Source organism: Parasteatoda tepidariorum, chromosome 9 (genome assembly GCF_982258835.1).
Source record: "Parasteatoda tepidariorum strain Cologne lab strain chromosome 9, Ptep-v5.0, whole genome shotgun sequence".
NCBI lineage: Eukaryota > Metazoa > Arthropoda > Arachnida > Araneae > Theridiidae > Parasteatoda > Parasteatoda tepidariorum.
In genome coordinates this window covers 19,375,971-19,388,752 of record NC_141763.1, presented here as the reverse complement: position 1 = coordinate 19,388,752, position 12,782 = coordinate 19,375,971, and the positions used below count along the sequence as shown (strand labels likewise).

Below are 12,782 nucleotides of genomic sequence, written 5' to 3'. Positions count from 1 at the left end.
ATAAAAGTTTATATAGTTGTGTAAAAACTTTATAGATTGTAGGAAACTCTGTAATATTGCTCATATTTTGAGGGTGATGAATTTAAATCAATTGAAAATTCAAAAATTTTTATACCTTAGAACAGTGATTCTCAACCTTTTTTTTGTGGCGGCACACTTTTAAAGATTTCGAAATTTGACGGCACACAATGAAAAAAATTAGTTTAAAAGTTGTTTAATTACCTATAATACACTGTGTTAAATAGTTTGTGATAATAATTTTGAATGTGAAATAAAATAATATGTACTACAAAAGCACATTTATTAAGGGATTAATTATTTCTTTCGAATAATTTTTTATTAGTTAGTAACAGTTTTTTTTTGCTAGTTATTAATTCTTAGCTTGTTTTCCATAGATATTAACTGTTAGTTTTTTTACATTCATTACTATTATTTGTGATTTCTTGTTAGTTAGTTTTTTGCTAATTATGTTAGCTTATTTTTTTTGCTAGTTAAGTTATCCTTTGTTGATTTGTTTTTATAACTATTAATTGCATAGCTTACTTTATTGATTAGCTTTTATTTTCGCTTGGAAGTTAGTATTTAGCTTTTTTTAGCCTTTGTTAATTAATAATTTTAATAGTCATTAAATTTCCTACTAATTTCAACATTATTTAAAATTGTGTGTCAAAGACAATTTAAACACTTCCTTCTTATTTTAAGATTGTCGCAGACAAGACAATCTCCCACAAAGACATGTGCACGCGGTTAAAGCGTGAAAAAATTATAAAAAGTATATATATAATATTATATATCTATACACTTTTCTTTAGTTTAAACTTTACATGTAATGAAAAGAGTATTAATTTTTATTGTATCATTTCTAATATTTGGCGGCACATTTTAAGAATTTGGCGGCACACAAAAGTGCCGCGGCACAGTGGTTGAGAATCACTGCCTTAGAATATCATCTGCGGAAATTAGAGAAACTACATTTTTGCTTCCAATTTTGAACATAAAACTTCGAAATTAACATTAAGGGGACTGACATTCAAGGGCTCTTAAGAGTAAACTATTACACCACATTTTACAGATTGTAGTTAACTATGTATACAGGGTACATAGCCACATCTTTTCACAAAAAATAAGCACCTTTTAAGTACTTTTTAAGCACTCAAAAGATAATTTTAAGCACTATATATGGCATTAACAAAATGCAAAATAATTTTCAAAGACTTAAATCATCATGATAAAATAAGTAGTTTCTGACAAATAACTCTTTTCTTAATTATATTAGCCACCATAAAAAGATCGAAAGACTTTTCAGTTCGGTTTCAGAGGGTGGAAAATGAAACCTGAATTTGAGAATATCTTGCAAAATGCAGCAGAGTTGCACATAAGAGAGCTAGAATCTCACCGAACCCACTCAATAGATGCACGCGCAGACTCGCAAATATTTAATCAAACATGTAAAATTATCTGCGCTTGCATACGCTACAGACCGATTGTACACCAAAATGGATTGAGGTTGAAATAAATTGTGAAAATGTTTCATTCAACATTGAATAGAACAATGTAAAAATCATACTTTTTGCATAATATGTGATGAGAATCGACATGGTAAAGAAAGAAATCTCACTTTCGCAAAGTGAAAATTAAGCACTTTTAAAAACATCCAATGAAAAAAAGCACTTTTAAAAAACAAAAGAAAAGCACATTTAAGCACTTTTTAAAACGCTATGCACTAGTAAACTATTAAGCCATATTTTACAGATTGTATGCATAATATAGCCAGCCTATATCTCAAGGGCTAATAATCTAAAATCCATCAAAAATTAAAAACATTTTGTACCATAACATATCGTCTGCACAAATTAAGTAATATAAGATAAATCTTTAAGCATTAAGATTATATCTTTATCAGCGAAAATTTGATCGATAGATCAAAAGTTAGCAAAGCGTAAATTACAAAGGTACATCTTTGAAGAGGTCATTAAGAAATGACTCACGTGATATTCCTCCTGGAAGTCTCTGGGTCTTTGGTAAGAAGGGTGTTGACCAGACCAAAAAGCTGCATCACTCGTTCATCTTGTCTAAGATCTTCGTGACCCTTTAAGAGGAAGGTGAAGTCTTTGCCATTACTACCTAAGGACAAGAAGAAAATATACATTTATATTTTGACAACAGTCTTTAACCCAGACATTCTAAAACATGTGGTCACAAAAAATAATAAGTTTCAATTTTATTTTTTTCACGCAAATAAAATATTTTTAGTAGAGAAATATTGCAGAGCCCGTTGTCTAATGGCGTAGCGGCCAAATGACTGGCATTTGTAACTAATACATTAACAGTGTTGCCGTGCTAAATAAAAATTAAACAACAACTTGAAATCAACAAATGCTATTTTTGCCAGCAACAGTTACTTATGTTATAAACAGAGCTGACACACAATAAATTCTACATTTGGAATTAGCATGACAGACCTACATACTTACTTCAAAGTTGCTAAGAAATTTTTGCAAGTAAATATTTTCTAGCCTTAGTTTTCTTTATTATAACCCCTTAAATTAAGAAAGCTATAAAAATAGATGGTCGCGAATCGAGCAGATCAATTCAGAAATGAAACTCAAAATTCACGTGTCATAATATTGTGTTAGTTACAATATTAAAGATCATATGAAAATCTAAGAAATAGCTGGGGGGGGGGGGGTAAAAAACATATATCGACATGAATTTATGATAAAAATCTAATGAGTTTTTTTTTAAATTTTTATTTTAGCTGTATAACCTTAACAACCAAATTTGTTTTTTAAAAAAATCTAAAATCCAGAACTTTCTAAAATCAGGATTTTAGAAGTTATACTGCATTATCAAGATATATAGTCCCTGAAAGAACAATTTACGGAGCCTTCTAATCATTTCAAAAATGAAACTAGAATTAATTACAATAATTCGTTCTTAAAAAAATATATAAATAACATTTTAAAAAAAGGGGGGAAATCTCAATATATGTTGATACCTTTTATAGTAAGTTTCCTAGGGCGCTGTTTACTTGTAATAACTTGAAGAGCACTTTCAACTTTGGCAATTCTTATAATTGGTTTGTTAGGATTATAAGAACCTGGCACAGCGAGCTCTAAATCACGGCACATCAGAAGCTTTGGAGATACATATTGAAGTTCTAGAGATGTCAACTGTGGGGGGAAAAGAAAAAACATTTAGTATTTAAATTTAACCAATTTAAAATGTGTACATTAAAGGAAGAGTTTTGTAAAATACGAAAAAGGCTGAAATTGGAAATCTAAATAGGTTATATGAAAAACACAAAATAAATGGAAAAAAAATAACTAAAATTTGGACAAGAAAAAAGTGTTTGTTTGTGTACAGAGTGCATAGCCAAATCTCTCCACAAGAAATAAGCACCTTTAAAATACTTTCCAAACACTCAAAAATATTTTTAAGTTTTTGTTCACTCACTTGAGGAAGTTGCTTAGCAACTCTCCTGAACACGTGATAATAAGTGTCCCAAGCTTGTGTCAATTCTTTTACATTGCCAGTCCGTTGATACTTTTTGCAGTATTCCTGAGCATCTGCTAACTCCCTTCCATAAGCCTAGAGAATAAAAAAACATGAAATAAAATCAACTTTGAAGTTAAAACTATAATAGATAATTATTTGAGAAGTTTCACAACAAATTAAAAAAAATTTCAGTTTAAAATAATTTATTTTTCATAATAAGAATGTTGTGAATGTTAAATTCTCACTAGGTAATAGAAAAAAGACAGGCTTGTGAACTAGCTCAGGTCTACGATATTGTGTGCATTCATTAATGTGCTTGTGAGAATATATACTTCAATCAGTTATTTTTAACAATAATGATACTGTTTCGTTATTCAACTGTCATCTATCAAAACTATCATCTTGTACAGGGCAATTACACAATACAAAAAAAAAACAAAAATAATAACAAGATAAAAACAATTAATTCATAGAGTTTTTAATTACTTTTGAATAATTCAAAGGCTTATGTAATATGCCACTTTATTACAGTCTAATTGTGTTTAGCCTGTTAAAAAGTTGGCAAAATTGAAAATCTGCAAATTTCAATTTGTAATTTTTTACAGTTTCTTTTATTACAGTATTTTATATATATATACAGTATTACATATACATTATTTTATATATAATTACAGTATTTTATATATATATATATTGTCGCGTCCGGATCAATTGGCATATTTTGGTTAATAGATTATTTTGGGCAGTGCAGTTATTCATCAAAAATTAAAAAAATGACAAAAAATAATCAGAAAATGATTTTCTTAAATAAATAAATAAAATAATAATAAAAGTGGAAAAATATGAATCAAAGGAAGAATCTCTTGCCAGTAAAATTTAATTATGTTCTTAAATAAAGTATTGATTAAAATAAATTTTTTTTAATAATTTAGATAACTTTGAGCAATTATGCATAAGCACGATTTTATGTATCACATCATTTTAAAAAACATTTCTTTAATGGTCAAAGGGCCTTTATGGACTTTCTCATCAGTTCTTTGTTTTTTCGATGGTCTTTTATTAACCTTACTGATCTGTAGTCTGCGCTTTGCAGACTTTTGATCATCAGTGTTGATAGGACAAGAAAGTTCATTTCTCACACAATTTTTAAAGGCCTTAAATTAAGAATCGCGATGTTGGATTTCAAAATCGTGTGAATAAGAATCGCGATGCTTGATTTTAAAATCGCGTGAAAAAGAATCGCGATGCCGGATTTTAAAATCGCGTGAAAAAGAATCGCGATGCCGGATTTTAAAATCGCGATGTTGGAATTTAAAATAGGGTGAATAAGAATCGCGATGCTGGATTTTAAAATCGCTTGCATAAGAATCACGATGTTGGATTTCAAAATCGCGTGAATAAGAACCACAATGTTTGACTTTAAAATAGCGTGAATAAGAATCACGATATTGAATTTTAATTCACGTGAATAAGAATCACGATATTGAATTTTAATTCACGTGAATAAGAATCACGATATTGGATTTTAAAAGCACGAAAATGCAAATCGCGGTATTGAATTTTTAAATCGCGTAAATAAGAATCACGATGCATAATTTTTAGAGTTCGTGAATACTTATCGCAACGAGTAATGTTTAAACCGCGTATAAATACGAAAATCGATGTTTGATATTACAACCGCGTGATAACGAATCGCAATATTGAAATTTAAAAATATATATGAATACGAATCGCGACATTGGATTTTAAACTAGCGGGAATATGAATTGCGATATTGGGTTTTAAAAACGCTTAAATACAAATCGCGATATTGGGTTTTAAAAACGCTTAAATACAAATCGCGATATTGGGTTTTAAAAACGCTTAAATACAAATCGCGATATTGAATTTTTAAATTGCGTGAATGGGAATTGCGAGTAATGATTTTTAAATCGTGTAAAAACGAATCTCAACAAGTAACTTTTAAATCAGTTAAATACGAAAGTCGATGATTTACATAAAAATCATCTAAGTAAGAATCGCAATTTTAGCAGATTCTGGCCCAGTTCCTAATATTTAAAATTCTGTAAATCAGCCAATCAAATATCAGCGGCCGAAACGAAACTGCTTAGGACTTTTTTTCTTTTTTCCAATCTATAGCGGAAGTGGCGGTTGTCAAGGCTACGGCGTACATGCCGAAATTCTACCCATTTTCTTCTGAAGATCATTTTTTTAGGGGGCTACTCCAGGGGGGGGGGAGTTCGTCACAAGTCCGACTATATCGTTCGTTCGACTCCCCAAAAGTTTTTGGAACATGGTCGGAAATTTTAAAAAGTCTTTCATCCCTGAAAAGATAAGAGAGTAGTGTAGTAGATGACGGCATTGTTTTACCAAGGTCAACCACTTTTACCCCAGCCAGCAGATTGACATGTGAAGAAAGGTTTATTGGGGGCTTCAATACTTTTGCTCCGAGGAAGAAAAAAAATTTTCAACAAAATATCATTTACTGCATAAAAAATTTTTCAGCGCGGAAATTTATGAAAAAAGAGCGGAAGATATGGAAAAATCTGAAAAAAGCGGATCCGCGGAAGAATCACATCCCTGTATAATCTATCTTAATTTGTCTTTCTCTTCAATAAATTAAATTTAATAAAAAATGATTTATTATTTACAAAAAGCTAATTCACAGTATCATTACTGTCCTTGAACAGCCATCCCAATTTTCGGGTTAATGACTACTAATGTTCAACAACATAGCCTTGTAATTTTAAACCCAATCCAGGGACAACGGAACTCCTGGATCGAGTATTGGGAGAAATTTGCTTTCGTGGAGAATTTTTTTGATGGAAGTAGTCTGCATTCGCGTTACATGGAGAGGAAGACCACGAGAACCTTCCACGGTTAGCCTGGCGGCAAGGGGACGCTAACCCATGAACCGTCTACCACTGACGATATTTCATGTCAGCACCCAGATGGGGATTCATATCGTCCAGACATTGCTGGGATTTGAACCCGGTTCACCCCATGGGAAGGCGAACGCTCTCAGAGATGCCAACTGCTCCGGACACGCCAAAATAACTAAAAAAACGGTAAATAACTACAAGGTAAATTTTGCTAACATTTGACTATTTTTACTTGCTTTTTAAAGGTATAGCATGACTCAATTACTTTAATGTGGTTAATTATGTAAGACTACGAATTATTTAGAAATAGTGGTGGATGAAAATCTACTAAATTTAGTTTATTAAATCAGGAATCAAAATGGCTAAACTACCACTTTAAAATACATATTTGCTCTCCGGAGCAAGTTGGCATTTCTGCGCTCTATTCCCTGAGCCTAATTTACTGTATTGTCCTTTTTTAAAGAAGACAAAACATTGGAGTATAATGATACGTACCTGAGTAAAAGATGTCTCCTTCAATGTCTGAGGCCCCTTTTCAATAAGTGCATGAAGAGGTTCCAAAGCTGCAAACATTCCTTTGATATTCCTCTCCCCAAAGTAGAGCCTCGAGGCTTCTTCTAGTCCTTCATGCCACAATTCATGCCAGAGGATAGCCACTCGAATCAGCTCTTCACTCACCTGCACGCATTTAGTCATCTTTACATTTTTATTTTAACACATTCATAAGTTTTTGTTAATTACATTACAAAAAATTTTCGACATATTGCAAAAGAGAAATATTAATGTAAATAAAGATTTCTCTTTTTACAATATTTTAAAATAATATACAGTCAGGGTGCGTAGCCAGATTTTTCAACAAAAAATAAGCACCTTTTAAATACATTTTAAGCACTCCAAAAGTATTTCTCATCACTTTCCAAAAAAATAATAATCATCTAAGGATCTGAGCAGTAATAAAAAGTTCCTAATTTATAAACATAAAATCAATAAAACTTGGAAACATTTTCAGAAACTTTACATAATCAAGATAAAATAAGTAGTTTCTGATAAATATTGCAGAGAAAATTGTAAAAATCATGCATTTTTCGTAATTTAGAATGACAATCAATACCGAAAAAAAAAATCTCTTTTTAATAGATAGAAAATTAAGCACTTTTTACTAACCCCAAATAAAAAAAGCACCCCTAAGGGCTTTTAAAAAAACGGAAATCAAAAATAAGCACCTTTAAGCACTTTTTAAAAACGCTACACACCCTGACCCAATCACTACTCCCAATCATACGTGTTTCACTTTTTCTTTTTTAGTAGTAAATAGAGAGGCATTCATGATGAACAATATAGCATTTAGAATTGAAAATAAAATAAACAATTTCATAGATATGGAACTGCTTAAAGAAATTTGAGAACAACATGCGAGCAAACATTCATGGTCGTAGCCCAAGTGTTCAGAATTAATCAAATAATGGGTCTTTATTTAAAAATTGCAGCTTCAAGTGCAATACCTAAGTAAAAACTAACAATGAAAGGGTGAAAATAGGGAGGCATTCATGAAGAGCAAGAAAACATGAGTCTTTATTTACAGCTGTCGAATTTTTTTATAACGGCAGGATAAAGTTCTAACTTCCATGAATAGAACACCCATCAAAAATTCTTATCCTGAATAATATTGTTACTATTCAAGGCAATGATACCGATAGCAAGTGCAGAAATTTAGTTTTTTCCTTGTGACATAATTTTTCTAAAAAATCAGCAATCTCAAATAAAGAAGAAATGTTGCAACACAAAGAAATAGAACGTAGAGAAATTTTTAAAAAAAATGTGAAGAAAGCTGCTTGCTAAAAGTATATAATAATAGAAATTCAAATTTATCATTTATATCAAAAAATTGCTGATGCGTTTTTTTAATGGGTTTTGAAGATTACCCGCAAATTTCCTTATCCACACTTCATGGTCCACCCAATTCCACGGATAATCAGAAGTTTACTGTATTCATTAATTGAAAATATGCACAAGAAAATCTTGTACTTGAAATTACAGTGTGAAACAAAATGGTACATGAAAATGTGAATGATAGCTCCAAGGAAATCGAAACTAAACACCGTTTTTAAGGAAGAAATAAAGTTTTTAAAACTTTTTAAAAGAAAAAATAATTTTTTATATTCCGTAAAGGAAGAAATAAAGATTAATATTTCCAATTGGTAATAAGATAAATTTCTTCTAACACAAGGCTGTTTTAGATTCGCCTGTTAAAATAAGGGGCTCCTTAAAAAAATTACCAGAAAATAAGAAATTATAAAAAACTTAGGAAAATTAGACGGAGTCTTCAAAAGTTTACAACAGTTCAACAGTTGAAACAAAAATTTATAGTGACTGGCATTTCAATATGGCATAAATTTTTAAAGCTAGGAAATATGTAATGCATAGAGTGGCATGACAATGGTAATCAAGGGGAAAAGTAATTAAATACCTTCCATTTAAAGTGCATAAGATATTGTATTTTCTGAGCACCCATAAAAGTGAGCATTATCGTGCAGCACAACTTCAACTGATAAGTCACAATTCTGGTTATGGACAAATCTTTTCCGTTTCCTCAGAGTTTCCTTATGATAAAACTTAACACTCATCATATTGGGCAGAATTTTTATTGGCAGTGCATATTTTGTACCATTAAAACCAACAAATGTGTGGCAGTAAAATACTTATATTATGACAGCTGGCATTTCATTGAATTCCAGATTATTCAATGTAAAAAAGATGGTTATATTTTAACCATTACTAATAGCACCACAACAGATTAGCATTGCTCTAGTATAATTCTATATATAATAATAAAGGTTTTCAGTTATACAATTTTCGTATAAAAAGAAAAAAAATAGATGAGCAATAAATATTACGTTCAGGCAAATAAAAAGCATAAGTAATAAATGATATTGATTTAAAGCATTATAGTATAGACAGACAAAAATTACAATTGTGCGAGTCATATTTTTTTTGGTGAAAGAACTAAGGGGAAATAAAAACTACTTACACCACTACAACTTAAAAAAAATTTGTAATGACATAAATATGAATGAAACAATAAAATGAGAGTAAATCGATAAATAACAGTAAGTAACTAGAAGACTTCATCTCATCAATAGCAGTTTCCACAGGAAATACTAATCTTTAGTTGAAGGCATTTAACTGATATTCACTATATATTTATTGCTGACTATTGTATAATGAACACTTAAGTTCACAACTCCATACCATTTTAGCTTGTTCAACAAGATTGCCACTATGTTTCATCATACTGTCCAATATTTTGTTAGCAGCATTGTTTCGCGACGGTGTGGTTGATTTTGCAGCTACGGTCAAAGGATATATCAAAGCTTGTGGATGATGTTTTCCAATGTCCATCAGCAACTGGTGAATCACTTCTCCAACTAATTGGCGTGGAGTATCAATACGAGCAATTAACTGAGGTATAACCTAAAGAAAAAAAATTGAAATTAATCATCAAGGTACTGCAAGGTACCCAGGGTGGCCAAGACCCACCTTGGGTTGTTGAGCCATTAATGATGAACAAATGAAAATATTCTCAAAGGGATGATTCTCAGATCATGGGTTAGAATCCCCTTACCCTGGAACTAACCATGGGAGGTTTTAGTGGTTTTCCTCCATGATATGCAAAAGCGGGTTAGTTTCTGTTGGAAATAGTTTGTTGAATCAGTTTATTACGCTTTTACCTTATTCACTATAAAGTGAAACTTAAGTACAAGCTTGTTAACTTTTGTCTAACTCTTTAAATGTTTATTACTAAGAGTAGTATATGTACAACTAAACTTGTGATTGTTCTTTATTTTTAATGGTATGCACAATGCCCAGGATGTTATGATTTGGTTTATGACGTAAATGTATTATCTTTAAATAGCTCAGGCATTCTGTAATCTTCTCCCTGCATTGTCTTTGCTTTCATTTACACTTACTGATGTAAGTGTTCACGTCATTGTTTCTTTATAACAGTACGTTTATTTCGACTTATATGTCGTCGTTATATATCGTCATGATTGTATTCTTCGCCTTCAAGTTCATCTATAAGTTAATCATCGGCATATTTATCCTAATAAATAATTGTTTAACAGCAACAAGGATGTCTTCATTGTTTCTACTTCAACACTGCACATGAAAACTCTGCATTAGCCTAACAGTTGGCATCAAAAAGTTCTCCACAGCGGTCAGTTTGTCGTAATGCTTGATCCAGGAGTTCTCTGATTGGGTTCAAAATTTAGAAGGCCACGGATTTGAACATTAAAAGTCGTTAACTCAGAATTGGGCTGGCTGTTAAAACGCTGGTTATAAAATATAAATAATAAAAAGGAGCCAGATTGCACAACCATTTACCTGCCAATGAGGTAGCCAGGCTCTAATCCCAGAATAGGCTGGTCGATACAAATTCTGCCCTGGATCACACTGACCACAGTGCTGATGTAAAATATTATCACTGGTAGGCGGATATTAGAATACCCTTGCCTTCAAGTTACTCATGGGAGGTTTTCCTCTCCATGCAAGTGCAGGTTAGTTTCATCACAAAGACTAGTTTGTCCCAATACTAGATCCAGGAGTTCTCGTGTTTTCGGTTGGGTTTAAAATTACAAGACTACAGAATTGAACATAATTGTAAACTTAGAATTAGATTGGCTGTTCAACGCTGGCTATGAAATAATATAAAATTAAATAAACAAGAAGATAGTTGTGGTTCCCTTCTATAATTATGCAAAAAAGTTATAACACCCTTGATTTCGCTTTAACATTAACTTTTCTCTAGTAATCTTATTTTAAAGATTTTTAGGATAAAATTTAAATTAAAGATTTAACTTTAAAGCAAAATTTAGGTCTTGTTTTTTAAGAATCTCTTAGAAGAAATTTTTTAACTTTCTCCTTAATTTAATTTCTATTTTTAAATTAAAAATTTTCCAGGAGTTAATTCTTTTTTTTTTTTTTGACATTTAAAAAAAAATTGAAAATAACTGGATTTCAGTGTTCTATGACAGCAAAATATAAGATAATCACAAACGTCCTCTCCATTTAGTTTTGTACGTAATCCTATACCTGAATAGCTCCAACAAGTAATAACTTAATGATTTAAGCTTCAGAAAATTTTGAATTTTCTACAGGGAAAAAGCAAAATATTAAAAATAATGAAAATTATATACAAACCTGAAGCCAAGTTTCAACAGGAATAGTTTTTAGCCCTTCGATCACAGCTTTATTTACTTCAAGGATGTGTCCATAATCGAACCATAAAGTAGACAATCTAGTCATAAAAAAAATTTAAGAGAAAAGATTAACAATTAAAATATTTTTAATAAATAAGAAGTCTAAAATTTTTCGACTAAAAATGTCTTTTTCGTTGAATAATCGTCTCGAAAACGTTTTTTCATAATATAATAAAATGTGTTTGCTTAAGTCACTTTCTCCCACAGAAAAGTTTAGATTATATCCTTTTTATCTTAAAATTGCATAAACACTCAAGAAATACAATGTAGAATTTTATCTATTTGATCATTAGTTACAGTATATATTACTTTATTTAAAGTACATATTGCTTTTATATACTACATTAATGGCACAAATATATATTATAAAAAATTTTGTACAAAACATTTACCTGAGCAGATATAAAAGTAATTAAAAATGTAAAAAAAAACTTTAAATTGTTTCAACTCTAATTCAAAGGATATTTTAGTAATTATAGATTTCTTACAGTTTTCAAAAACAAATTATAAATGTCATAAAACTACAATAGTTACGAGAACAAAAACTAAATTTTTACAATCTATAGCGTATCTACCACTACAAAGTTACCAATTCACTAGTATATAAGACATGTTAACTCGACTCTATGTCGGGGTACCTTTTCATAGATGACGGTTGACATGGTCGATAACTCCGCCCCCACATTGGTGACCCGGACGTGATGCGAACACACCTACCTTGACAGTAATGCCCACTTCGATCTGGAAACGCCTACTTCGATGGATAGTCCACATTGAATAGTTGACTTACTACTTGTGGCTGCGACTTTATCCACCTCCTCGCACTGTTGCTATTCAGTCTCTTCTCAATCACCCACAACGCCGGCTTGCATACACTCGACTGCTAAAGGCAACACAGGAGCGACTACGACCGCGATGTTAATACACCTCTCACATTCAGCACTCATAAAGCACGGTGATCTTAATACAGCTCTCCCGGTTTCGCACAAAAACAGCAATGATTCAACTAGTGGTATCCATTCATCGAATTCTATCACAGATATAATTCTGGTAGGGGAGTACTATAGCGTATCTACCACTACAAAATTACAACTACAATTCACTAGTATATAAGACATGTTAACTCGACTCTATGTCGGGGTAC

The 12,782-nt window shown here is 31.2% G+C and overlaps 1 protein-coding gene across 1 annotated transcript in view; it reads right to left on the bottom strand.

The window, feature by feature from the left end:
* Positions 1 to 12,782, bottom strand: part of mTor (serine/threonine-protein kinase Tor) — a 105,322-nt gene that overhangs the window by 15,704 nt on the left and 76,836 nt on the right. Inside the window, exons 43-48 of the mRNA XM_016051467.2 lie at positions 11,580 to 11,676; positions 9,630 to 9,851; positions 6,876 to 7,058; positions 3,457 to 3,591; positions 2,999 to 3,173; positions 1,989 to 2,124 (exon numbers count right to left, since the gene is read on the bottom strand). Coding sequence (XP_015906953.1) covers positions 1,989 to 2,124; positions 2,999 to 3,173; positions 3,457 to 3,591; positions 6,876 to 7,058; positions 9,630 to 9,851; positions 11,580 to 11,676 — 948 coding nt within the window. The remainder of the gene's footprint in view (positions 1 to 1,988; positions 2,125 to 2,998; positions 3,174 to 3,456; positions 3,592 to 6,875; positions 7,059 to 9,629; positions 9,852 to 11,579; positions 11,677 to 12,782) is intronic.